Source organism: Camelus dromedarius, chromosome 21 (genome assembly GCF_036321535.1).
Source record: "Camelus dromedarius isolate mCamDro1 chromosome 21, mCamDro1.pat, whole genome shotgun sequence".
Taxonomy (NCBI): Eukaryota; Metazoa; Chordata; class Mammalia; order Artiodactyla; family Camelidae; genus Camelus; species Camelus dromedarius.
Window position 1 is genome coordinate 12,997,620 of NC_087456.1, and position 13,064 is coordinate 13,010,683.

The 13,064-nt window shown below is 36.4% G+C and overlaps 1 protein-coding gene across 5 annotated transcripts in view; it reads left to right on the plus strand.

The window, feature by feature from the left end:
• The window catches only part of RPS6KC1 (ribosomal protein S6 kinase C1), a 141,619-nt gene that overhangs the window by 97,176 nt on the left and 31,379 nt on the right, over positions 1 to 13,064 (plus strand). For all 5 annotated transcript variants that reach the window (XM_010992111.3, XM_031438588.2, XM_064477179.1 and 2 more), the window contains 2 exons: positions 6,651 to 6,698; positions 7,900 to 8,032. In XM_010992111.3, coding sequence (XP_010990413.3) covers positions 6,651 to 6,698; positions 7,900 to 8,032 — 181 coding nt within the window. The remainder of the gene's footprint in view (positions 1 to 6,650; positions 6,699 to 7,899; positions 8,033 to 13,064) is intronic.

Here is a 13,064-nt window from a genome sequence, read left to right on the forward strand (position 1 = left end):
TTCAGTTCTCACCAGTGAAACAACTTTTGTGAGCATGTGACCATCCAGAACAGAATGGTTTCATGGCATAATATGAGAGAAGTGCCTCTACACAGTCTGTTCATACTGATGCTCTGAATGCTGCAGTTTCTTATGGACAAAAGCCATAGGCTCAGTGTCTTTTGCTTTTGGAGTTGCTGGGCAGTGATACAGGGAACATTGCTATCCTACTGATGTCAGAGAAAAAGTTAGACCGCATTGGGGAGATTTGTTGGTATTAAAGGTCACCTAGTACTCTTTGTTTTCTGGTAGTTGCATTTGTATAAGATATACCTCGTAAGAATAACGTATGGAATGAACTGTTAGCAGTAGAAATACATTTTGGATACTATAAACATGTAAAATGAGATGGGTTTTAGCAGTAAATATCAATAATATTTGATTATCATCATGTGGTATTGGCAGGGAAAGCAAAGGCTTATTGCTCTAGATTTGTTGTTCAAAACCATTTCTGGAGAAGAATAACATTACCAGCTCCTGTAATGCTGCCAAAATGAGTGTACTTAATAACCCATTAAATAACGGTCAAGTTAAGTGTAAGCTGTCTTTAAAGGAGAATATGGTAAGGATATCCGTCTGGAGCTCTGCTGAGAAAAAAGTAACTTGCAGAATTGAGCTTCTCAGTTTTCTCTCACTTCTTTATTATGTCGATCTCCTTCTTCTCGGATACATTTATTTGTGTGTGAATTCCTAGTAGTATAACTTGCACAACTGAAGTCTGTTTAGATGACATCTAGCAAACACGAATAGTACTCTGACACCATTAAGAGAAGGGCTGAGTTTGTCCTGTATGACTATCTCTGTAGGCTTTTCTTAAACATTAAAAAAAAAAAACCTTTTATTAACTGTTTTGGAGTCCTGTGAGGTAACTGACATCAAAGTAGAGATAGATGTTCCCTCATATTATCCAGATAGTCTTTCTTTTTAAAGGAATTAGAGCTGAAGTTATTTTTAGAGACTTTCAGGCTTTGAATATCAATATTTAAATTAAGTATCTAAACTTTTTTTCGAACATGGGTGACACACCTTCCTCACTGAAGGGAGCTCTCCATCGTACTTCCTCACCACAATCATAGTGTCTTGGGTATATATATATATTTTATTGACGTAAGTCAGTTTACAATGTTGTGTCTGGTGTGCAGCATAATGTTTCAGTCATACATGAACATATATTTATCTGTTTTTATATTATAGTGCCTTTATTACTATTTATCCCTTTCCTTTTCTTCAAATTTATTTTTTCATATACTTAAAAAATACTCATCACTTGATACTTTTGTTATACTCCCCCACCCCTCCTATCTTTCTAGAAGTGATACCTAGTTAAACATTGGGCCTCCTCCATTCCAACTGACAAAAGACCCAGCCCTGTAATCAGTTGGAGCTTTTTCTACTACTGCTGTAAAAGAGGAGTAGGCAAGTCTCATTGTGCTGGTGGAATTGAAGAACAGAGGAGGCTAACCCTTAAGGCATAAGTTGTTTGCTTTTTTTCCCCCCAGGTCAGAGGAGTCATTTTATATATTACTGTGGATAAAGCTGGAGTAAACTCTCCTGTTAGACCATATGCTAATATAGTGCTGATAAGTAACTGTGAAAAATGAAAGGGAAAAATACATTAATTGTATTCTCTCAGCAAGGTATGCTATCGAAGATAATTATGTCATGACAGTTTTAGTTTTAGTACTTGTTTTACCATAAAATAAAAGATAGTCTTAGGAACCTTTTATTGGAAAGACAATTGTATCAAATTAGTACCAGATTAGATTTTTGTCTTTATAAAGGTGAGCAGACCCATGAGCAGTTTTTAAATTGATGTGTTCTAGTCCACAAATGAACAAATTCTGTTTGAGGGTTAAAGAAGCTATTATTTTGTCCTTTATGCTGACAGCTTCATTACAGATTGGCCCACTGTTGGCATTAAAAAAATGTTTGGCTCCTTACGATCTTTGTGCATGCAACTATAATATTAATGTAGCGCCACAGCACTGTTCATTAAGAAATGACTCTAAACGAGGTTGAAGCGTGTAAATTTGGAAAGATACAGATGTTAAATGCAGTCGTTTCTCTTTGTATACAGCCGTATGGCTAATAATTTCCAAGTGGCTAAAGCTCTTGTTAGCAGGAGTGCTGGTGTGTTAAGAATGGCTCTATAAATAACTTTAAGAACTGAAGTTGAAGGTGCTTCTTTTAAAGACTATTGTTAACTAAACATTATTGCCAAACAGATGGAAAGCATTCACCAGCCTGATGTTTTTAGGTCTAATTATATTATCACCAGCCCTGTACGGCTCAGTTGAAGAGGTGTATCCAGAGGCCAATTTATAATCATTTAGCCAACACCTGTTTGGGAGAAATTGACAGTCAAAGGGCACATTTAAAAAAAATCACATATGTTCTTGTGTTTATTGCCTCAATGTGAACGTTGTCTAGTTGTGAACAAACTTGGTAGTAGAAAAAAGTAAATATAAACAAAGCAGTGCTTCTCAGCCATGTTTATCGATCTTAATTTGCCTTTTTGTCTGATCCACTTCATGCTCTGTGGCTAAGTGGGTACCAGAAAGAGATATCATTCCTGATTTATACACATATATTCTGTTCAGTCAATTAAGAGGTTTCTGGTAGGAAAAAGTTCTTTCCTTTGGACAGCTTCCTTACCTATTACTTAGTGAAACAGTTTCTATTTCATATAAATGTATATTATTTAAATAGGGTTGAAATCTGGTGAGTGGTTTAAAAGAGTCACAACTTGATGTGAAAACAACTGAGATTTAAGGGACACTGAAATGTCTTCACAGACTCAGTAAATGTTTATGGAGTCCTCCTCTGCAGAGAGGGCCTTGGTGTCTCCTTTTGTACTCATGGTATGTTAATTTAACTGTCAAGGTTCAAGTTCTCTGAATGTGCTTCCATGCCTTGGAGGTTCAAGATTGGGTGAATATAGCTCAAAGGGAAATTATGGGAGACTAGGTCTACCCACCTGAAAATAGCTCAAACCTGATGATCCCAGCAGCTCTTTCATTTTAGTGTTTTTCCTTCTTCTGACATACTTCTCTGTGGAAAGACTTACATATGTTGTCTGCATTTTCTTATCACCCATCAGTAACTCAGAGCAGTCTGCTTCTGTCCCCACCAGTTCACTGCATAAGGTGATATTCAGAGTTATCAGTGACTTCTTAACTGCCTTAGGCAGTAGTCCTTGCTTAGTCTTCATTCTTCGTGGCTTCTCTTTGTTGTTTTATACAGGTGATTACTCTTATATTTTAAACATTGTCTTTTCCTGACATCCAAACCACTATATTTTTCTGGGTTTTTTGGATGTTTCTCACCGTACTTTTGGTTGTTGCCTTATATACCCTCAATATTCCAGCTATGTATGTACAGACATAAATAGTATAGTTTAGCAGTTAAAGAGGAAGAACCCTGGAGCCAGATCACTAGGATTTAAATTTCACCTCCAGTGCATCTTAGCTTTGTGAGCATAGGCAGGTTAACCATTTTATGTTTGTTTCCTCATCTGTAAAATTGGTTAATAAAAGTATACCTACCTCATTGGATTGTTGAATGCATTGTGTGATTTAATTTTTTAAACCCCATCACAGTGCCTGGTATAAAGTAAGCATCCCAGTGGGGTACGTTCTCATGTCTTTAGCTGTTATTTTTATGGAGAATGCTCAAATACTGTACATCTTTAGTCCTGACTTATTTTCTAAGCTCCATTCCCATATTGCTATCTACCTTCAAAAAAAACTTTTACAACTGAATTCATTCACATATGTTTGTTTATTGAACACTTACATATGGGAGATGAATAGATTATGTATTGGAGGAAGTATAGTTTCTGCCCTGTATTAGTTTTCTATTGTTGCATTACAAATTACCACAAACTTAGTGGCGTAAAACAACTAAATTTATTATGTCAAAGTTCTTTGGATCAGAGATCTGACATGGGTTGCACTGGGCTAAAATCAAGGTGCTGGCAGGTTGCATTCCTTGTTGGAATCTCTGGGGGCATATCCACTTTCAAGCTCATCCAGGTTGTTGGCTGAACTCTTTCCCTTTCGGTTGTAGGACTGGTTGCTGACTCTCGGGTAGGGGTTAGTCTTTGTTCCTAGAAGCTGCCTGCTCCTTCTCGTGTTTACTGTGAGCTCCTAGAAGGCTGTCGCCAGTGCTTACATGTGGGCCTCTAAATCTAAGAGCCAGCAACCGCAAGTCCCGCTCATACGTTGAATCCCTCTGATTTCCCCTTCTGCCATATCATTTTTATACTTTCCACTTCTGGCCAGAGACAGTTCTCTAAGGGTTCATGTGATTTGGCTGAGCCCAGTCAGATAATCCAAGGTAATATGTTTTAAGGTCTGTACCCTAATTACATCTGCAGAGTCCTTTTTGCCAGTCACACAACATATTCACAAGTTCTAGAGATTAAGGCATGAACATCTTTGGCGACCATTGTTCTGCTTACAGCATGCTGATAAAAAGCTTGAAATCTGGTTAGGATATAGACAAGGGACCAAATAAAACCAAATTGAAGGTGCTGGTACTGTATACAGTGGGAGAACAAAGGAAGAAAAGAGTTGATGACATTTGAGCTGAATATGGAAAGATGAGTACTTATTTGGTAAGTGGCTGGGTGAACATTTCAGGGGCAAGAAGCAATAATAGTGAGAGCAGTAATAATAACAACTGGCTATACCAAGTGCTTTTAAAGCTTATCTTGCTGAAATTCTCACCAATGGTATATATTATTATCATCTATCAGTATAGCTTCTACAGATGAGGCTTCAATGTCTTCATATTTAGAGTAGGAATGGTAAAATTAGCTTACTGGGTAACTGAAAGAATTAACAATGATTACACTTAACTAAAGCATAGCGCATAGTAAAACGCTTAAAACGTGGTAGGTGAAGGAGTAAAGAGCAGATAAGAGAAATAGTTAGGAGGTAAAATTGACTGGACTTGGTCACTGGTTATGAAGGTTGGGGGCAGGGAAGATTTCACAGTGACTTAGGGAGCTTTGTGCTTTGTGGGGGTTACATGAGTGGTGGTGTTATTCAGTACTGTAAGAGGGAAACAGGATTTTGTTTAGTTTTTAGGGGGGATGGGAAGAGGAAGAGATCAGTTTTGGAGTTACATGTAGAAATATTCAATTGAAATTAAATGGAGTTTAATAGTATAGGTCATGCCCTCAGAAGAGGGGTCAAAGATGAAGTTGTCACTATTACTTCAAAAACTTTTTTGAGGGGAAGGTAATTAGGTTTATTTATTTACTTATTTTTAGAGGATGTGCTGGGAATTAAACCCAGGACCTCATGCATGCTAAGCATGCACTCTACCACTTGAGCTGTACCCTCCCCACCATCAGGCCTTAAATTGGTTCCTTATCTCAGCTCCTCTGTTTCTTCTCCACATTCTTTTATTTTCCCAAGCTTGACATCTTCTTTCACCTTTGACTCCCTACTCTCTGGAGGGCGAGGGGAAAAAAAGCCCTGTTGACAGTGTTTGCAGATTCCTGTGGTGTAAATTCTCCCTCCACGGCCCACCCGTTTCAGACTGTGGCTGCTTTTGTGCTACTGCGGCAGAACTGAGTAGCTGCACCAGAGACCACGTGGGCCTGCAAAGCCTAAAATATTTACTGTCTGCTGCATCCTTACAGAAGAGGTTTGCCAGCCTCTGCTATAGTGTCTCCAAAATGATAAAAGTTTAACATAATATAAAATATGTAATATAAATATTAAATATATTTATTAAATATAAACTATAAATATAAATATGAGAGGATAATTCCCTCTCTGTTCACTCCTTTTATCAAGTGGAGTAGTGAGGGAGTGGGTAGTTTGAGGGGCAATATGTGAGATGATGGGCGGTCTTGACGTCCTTTTTTGTATATATGCCTTTTGTCTGAATGAGAGAAGTGACATGATATAGCTTATGTTTTAAAAAGAAAACCCTGGCTGCTATTTTGAGAGCAGACCATAAGGCAGCAAAGACAGAAACAGGGAAATGTGTTGGGAGGACATTGTTATAATCCAGGTAAATCTTTGTTTCATTCAGGGTAATAGCTGTGGAAGCTGTGAGGTGAGTTTAGATTCTGGCTACATTTTAAAGATAAAGCTGGCAGGCTTTGCTGATGGAAAGAGAGGAGGTAAGGATGAGTCCAGGGTGGAGAAGCAGTACCAAAAAGGTGCCTTGGGTCAGAGCCTGAGTTATTGAAATCACCTTGTAGCAAACTGCTATATTAGAGGTTTTAGGAAGAAAACTGAGACTTCAGTTTTTGTAAAAAAATTTTTTTACTTCTTCTTAACTATGTATATTTCATGAGGAAAAAATTTTTTTCTAAAACAGTTTTTTCCTTTTAAGAAATATATTTTAAATCTAGGAAAACATAGTAGTGTTTTAAAAATATGACCATTTTTTGAAAGGAAACCCTCTTTAGATAAGACTATTTTAATCCTGTGATTTGGTGATTTAAAAAAAAAAGTCTATTCAGAAATTAACAATTTTGGCAGAATCAATTTCTACACTTCCCCCCAAACCTTTAAATAATTTAAAGAAGTTATGAGTTAATGTTTCCTTGTATTGTAAATAAATTATTTCTCATGTCTTTTATGTAGGTTTTACTTGTAATGGACACAAGGACAGAACAGACATTCATTTTAAAAGTGAGTAGAATTTGTATGTTTAATGAATTTAGAAATTTATTTTCAAATTGCGCTTCTGAAAGAAAATACTTAATTTTTTTCTGGGTGTTTGAATGTTCTTTTATGTTTGCAGTGATCTGTTTATTTTGCTTTGTATCCTTGCATACAGTTGATGAATACACTATAGGATACATTTAAAAAGAGTCGTAGGTTATAGAGTATGGAGGAAATAATTAGGATAAGTTGTAGGCTCATTTCACGCAGTTTAAATGTATAGTGTGTAATTTAAATACATTTTGCATAATTTATGAAAACCACACACAGTCATACCTTTGATTATGATTATAGTTTGTAAAAGCTGAAATTTCGCCTTAAAGTCTTTATCATGGGTCTTTGAGGAAGTATTATCTATATCCCTGGCCCTGTCTTTTATCTAAATTCAATTTTGATTCTCTATATAACTCATTTTTTAATTAAATGAATAAGGGAAGAATACCCCCTTAATTTTGTAATTTCAAAATCATATTTGAAGTGGACCATGATTCCATAATCTAAAAATATCCTAATTTAAGCATTTCCACAGCATCCAGAATTAATGATTTCAGATTAGTTTTGTATTTTCCTGATACTATTTTTTTTACATATAAGCTTGGCAGTAGGTCACATTGACATATACTGAAATAAATTTCTAGTTATGAGTATACTCTATCCCTGGCATTTCCCCAGATTTTTAAACCGTATGACACCAGAAACTATACACACCTTGTTCCTTTGGAGAAAGCTTAAAATGATCTTTATGCTTTTTCGGAATGGAATTCTGTGATTGCCTGTTTAATCCAGGCATACCTTTTGTGTCTCAGATTTGAATTGATCTTGCAATGTCTACTGCTTTAAACATACACGTAAGTAAAATAAAACTTAAGAAAAGGTCATAGAGAAATAGCTGTGTGTCATCCTGATGACTTAGTCTGAGAGCATCTCTAATAAAAACACTGACCCACGTAATTGATTTTAATGGCAGCTTTGTGGCATCTTCCGTTCTCTGGATTCACGCCAGATGCCATCAGCAGAGCCTCCAGGGACTGAGGGGCATAGAGCAGCAGATGAGTGGTTTCTCTGAAGCCCAGAGTAACTCAGATAGATTAGTTTGGTTGATAAACACAGAGCACAGCAGGCTCCAAAGGCAACTGAGGGTACCGCTGACCTTTTCGTTCTCTGTCAGGGTCTGAGGAAGAGCAGTGAATACAGCAGGAACAGAAAGACCATCATCCCCCGCCGTGTGCCCAACATGGTGTGTCTGCACAAGTACATCATTTCTGAGGAGTCGGTGTTTCTTGTGCTGCAGCACGCGGAAGGTTGGTTTGTAGTTGAAATTGTTTATGGAGTAAAGAATGTCACCTACTTAGCTTTTTAAGTTTCTATATAGTGTCCTTACTTCTGTCATCACTTGAGTGGATAAAAGCATATGAAACACATGTAAGAAACTGTCTCCTTATTCCTCTGCTCTCCTCCCTACTTTGAGCTGTGCGGGAAAACGAAAGCCCAGGTGAGCAGCAGATTTCATTTGAACTATAGCCACATTCTTAGATATACTTCACTTACTTACTCTTAGAATTAGTCTAGTATGTTGAGAACTTTAATATGAATGTGTGCTAAGAGAACTAGGTTTTATTTTAGGGATTTAATTTTGTTCTCGTTCTCTGCCGAAAAGACGCATTAATGTTAGATGACTAAAATGAAAAGCATCCCCTGAAGAATTAATTACCTCCTTTTTTAGAAGGTGCAGGTATTTGTTTAACGTTTGACATTACCTAGTTCTTCTGATCTCGGTTTTTACGAATACAGCCATTGGCATCGCATATGGGTACAAAGCCGAGGCACAGTGCCTTGCCTTCAAACTATTTATGAAATTTCAGCTTTTAATAAAGGGAACAGGTGGCAAAAAAAAAAAATACTGTGTTTTGGTTTGTTTTTACCCTTTAATATCTGAATTTAAATAGTCTTTCGTTTGCAATTAACACAGCATATAAATATAAACCTGCGTAATAAATATTGCCTTTTGGCTTTTGAGAGGTGTTCTTAAAATAGTAAAAAAATATTTTCCATGTTTCATGAAGCTGTTTTTATTTTTCATTACTGAGCATAAAGAACTATTGTGCTTTACTAATAGGCATAACATTTGAATTTAATGCATTTTCCCAGGAAAATGAGTCATTGCTTTGTGAAATGAGGTTTCTTATGATAACTAATGTAAGATTTTTGACGGGGGCAATAAACTATTAATATTGTTTATTATGAAGTACAGCACAAGATAACTACAGATGGAGGGAAGACCTCCATATGTAGTATTTAATAGGAAATTCAGAAGGGGCTCCGTGGTCTCTCAGGTATTAAGAGAGTTAATTGCGTGTGTGAATTGGATAACTAATTCACCTTTGTTCAGACATTATAGACAGCTTTTATCTGAGGATACCAGTGCATTACAGACATTATTGAATTAGAGGTCATGTCATCTGATAGCGAAATACAGCCACCCCTGGTGTGGAACAAAATAACTTGCGTAGTAATAATCCATAATAATTTAGAACAAGGTCAGGAGGATGAATGTAATTATAGTCAATATTCTATTACCCAGTGTGGATTATTCATGCTGGAGATTATCTGTGGCAAATTTTCAATCCTAGTTTACCTCTGCTGTTGGCAGCTTCCTCTTCCTGTTCTTCCTCTTCCTTCTCCAAGTACTTCTTTGTTTTTTCTTGTGTCATCTTCTCACCTTCTTTTATACTCCCTAAAGCTGATATTTCAACTGGTTTTGCTTTATTACTATAGAAAATCTTTATAATCTGCCTTAAAGCTATAATTATGTGGCTTTCAAATTTTTCACTGTTTTAGACTATCTTTACCAAGTCTTTTTCCCTTTATTGTTGACCATGCCTGCCTTTGAATGGTCACATGACCACAGAATTATTTTCCTTGATTATTTAAAATGGGGGAGGGGGCAGGAATCTCTTGACTGTTCATTTCAGGTGTTTATTGTTTAATTTTAAGGAGACTTTACAATACAGAGGTATTAAATTATAATGCAAATAGAGACTCTGGATTCATTTAATATTCTTAGTTTGTTGTGGAGAGTCAAACAGAAAAACAAAAACGTGATAATATTGGCTAATAATAAGGACTATACCGATCTTTAACATAGAGAGATTTAATTGAGAATGACTAGGGGATTACTTTAGATTAGTCAGTCAAGGAAGCACACTCTAAGAAGGTGATATTTAAGAGGACTTCTGAATGACAAAAGAACCCTTTGGATGTAAGGGGAAGCACATTTCAGGTATAGGGATCAGTATAAGAAATCAAAGGCAACAACAAACTTGGAATGTTGGGTGAAAAAGAAAGGAGATGGTTCAGTTGCAGTCTAGTAGGTGATGGCAGTAGTGATATATGAGGCTATTGGAGAAGCAGGTAGATAGCTTTGTACGGCAAGGTAAGGACTTTGGCTTTTATTCAAGTTCATTGGGAGACCATTGGGCATTTTAAGCAGTGACAAGGTCTGATTTACATTTTAAGAAGGTCACTCTGTTGTATGTGGAATGGATTACAGAAGGGCAAGAAGGGAAGCAGTGAGAAGGCTAATAAAGTAGTCTAAGCAAGAGATGATGATGGCATGGTCTTCTGGGTTAGTCAGTGGGACCTGTGATGGATTTGTGGTTAGGGAGGGAAGAATCTAGGGTAATTTCTTGGATATGGCATAAGCAGTTAAGTGAACTGGATGATGGACAATGTGTTATCTTTTGCATGTCAGTGGTCCTTTCTTTGTTACGTCCATGAATTAGGAGGTTGTGCATATACCATAAAAACATCTGTTTCATATATGTGAATAGCTATTACTAAAAAAGTAAACATTGAACAATTGTTTTCTCCATAATATGAATGCTTGAATATTTATGATTTGGGCTTTAACTTTCCTTTGCTTACAGAACTATTCATGATTCACATGAGCCTCTTGGACTCATTTTCTTTCCATTTTTAATTCACTCAGAAATATATTGAGCATTTTCTGGGATACAGGCTTAGTTCTCATATGGCAGTAAACAAAAGAGAGAAAGACTCTGCCCACATGGAGCTTACAATATAGAGGCAGAATAGACAATAAGCAAATAGCTAAGTAAATGTGAGGGAATGCCAGAAGGGTGGATTGCGGGTTGCTATTGTTTGAAGACTGGTCACGTTATTTAGAAGGGAACATTTGGCCAGTGACCTGAAGGAAATGAGAGAGGGAACAAATGTGGACATGTGAGGAAAGAGTATTTTGGTAAAAGAGAACAGGTATATAATCCTGGAGGCAAGAATGTATTTGCTGTACAAGAAACAGCAAGGTCTGCGTGCCTGGAGCAGAATGGAAGAGTGGCAGGAAATGAGCTTAGAGAAGTGGGGAGGCAGGCGGGCAGATCCTGTGTGGTCTTATAGGCCACTTTAAGAACATGGTTTTTATTCTTAATAGATAGCAAGTCATTGGGGAATATTGAGCAGAGGAGTGAAAGTGATCACCCTGCTTGCTTGGTGGAAAGTAGAATACAGGAGGGCAAAGGCAACAGCAGGGAGACCAGTTCAGAGTTTGTTGCAGCAATCCATGTGAAATGGATGGTGGCTTGGACAAAGTGTTAGTGGTGGAGGTAGTGAGATTCTGAATCTGTTTTGAAGGTAGAAGTGACATGATTCTGCCTTGTATGATTCTATGGTTTTGGGCTCAAATAACTGAAAGAATGATTTTCATTTACTAAGATGAGGAAAGCTGTAGGTCTAGGAGTAGATTTAGAGGGAAAAATCAGATTTGGTGTTGGACATGACAGTTTCAGATGCTTATTAAATTTCCAGGTAATGCTGATTAGGCAGTTATATATGTCAGACCAGATTTTAGGAGAGAGATTTAAAACATTTATTGTTTCTGTTAATGGATTACTTATTTTAACTCTTGTTTGGAAAAGAAAAGGTGAGAAAAATGAATGTATTCAGTCAAGGCCATGTGTGTTAAAACTTTCAGCTCCTAAGATTGGGGATTATGTCATATTCATCATATAAATCCCAGCATTTAGAGGAATGCTGGTACATAGAAGGTGCTCAGTATATAATTGTTTAATACTGAATAAGAAAAGATGAATGACTGGTTTATAGGAAAATGATTGGAAAAGCCTTCGAGCATGGACACATCAAATAGTGGGGGGTGGGAAAGAGTTTCTTCCCAAGTTACTTGGGAACCCAAGGGGTAAAATGATTCTTTTTATTAACCTAGGTTTTTAAAAAATTATAACACTAATATATAAGGAAATAAATTCAAACCAGATGGAAGTATATAAAGTAAAAATAAAAATTCTTCCTCCTTATTCACTTTAATGCCCATTTCTCTTCTCTAGAAATAGAGGGAGATTTTCCAGAAATTTCCTATGCATATAAACATATTCTACTCCCTCCTTACCTGTCTGATTTTTAAAACCATAAATGGATTTCACATATTGTTCTGTAGCTTGCTTTTCCCCCTCATCCTAGCACTGTACTTCGGACACCTTTCCTTATCATATATACAGGTGTCCATTAAGGAAGGCGGTACAGTGTAGTGATTAAAAACAGGGATCGTAGGGCTAGACTACTGGCTGTTAGCTTGAAGGTTGGCTCACAATTTACTAGTTGTGTGACCTTGGCCAAGTTACTTAACTTTCCTGTGCTTGTTTCCTTATCTGTAAAATAGGGATAATAATAATTACCTTATTAACTATGTAATTAACAATAATAGTTACATAGGGTTGATGTGAGGATTAAATAGTTGACATATGTAAAGCAGTTATAATAGTACCTGGTACATGGGAAACACTGTGGTAAGTATTTGCAAATACTATTTATTTATTTTTTAAATAGATAAAGTATTTGTGCAGATTTACCGTAACTGATTTAAGTACTCCCCTATCATTTGGTGTTTGAATTGTTTCCAGTACTTTCTCCTTTATGTCTTTGTGCATTTTTTTTGTTTCATTTTTAGGTATTTTTCTATTTATATTTTGTGATTTAGGCTATTTCATAAAGTGCCAACAGTTACATTAAAATTTTTATCTAATAAAAAGAATGGAAATTAAACAAGATGTTATATTTGATTAATCAAATTGGTAAACTTGCTAATATCTGATATAGGCAAGATGCTGTGAGGATGGCACTAATACACATTGTAGGAGTGGACTCTGATCAACTTTTTTGTAAAGCAGTTTAATGGCACTGTCAGAAGCATTAAGGATATTCATGCTTCTTGGTCTAGTTACTTTCATTTCTGGTCTTCTGTCCTGATAAAATAATCAGAGACGTTAAGAATTTGTAAGTACAACATTGTAAACTGACTAT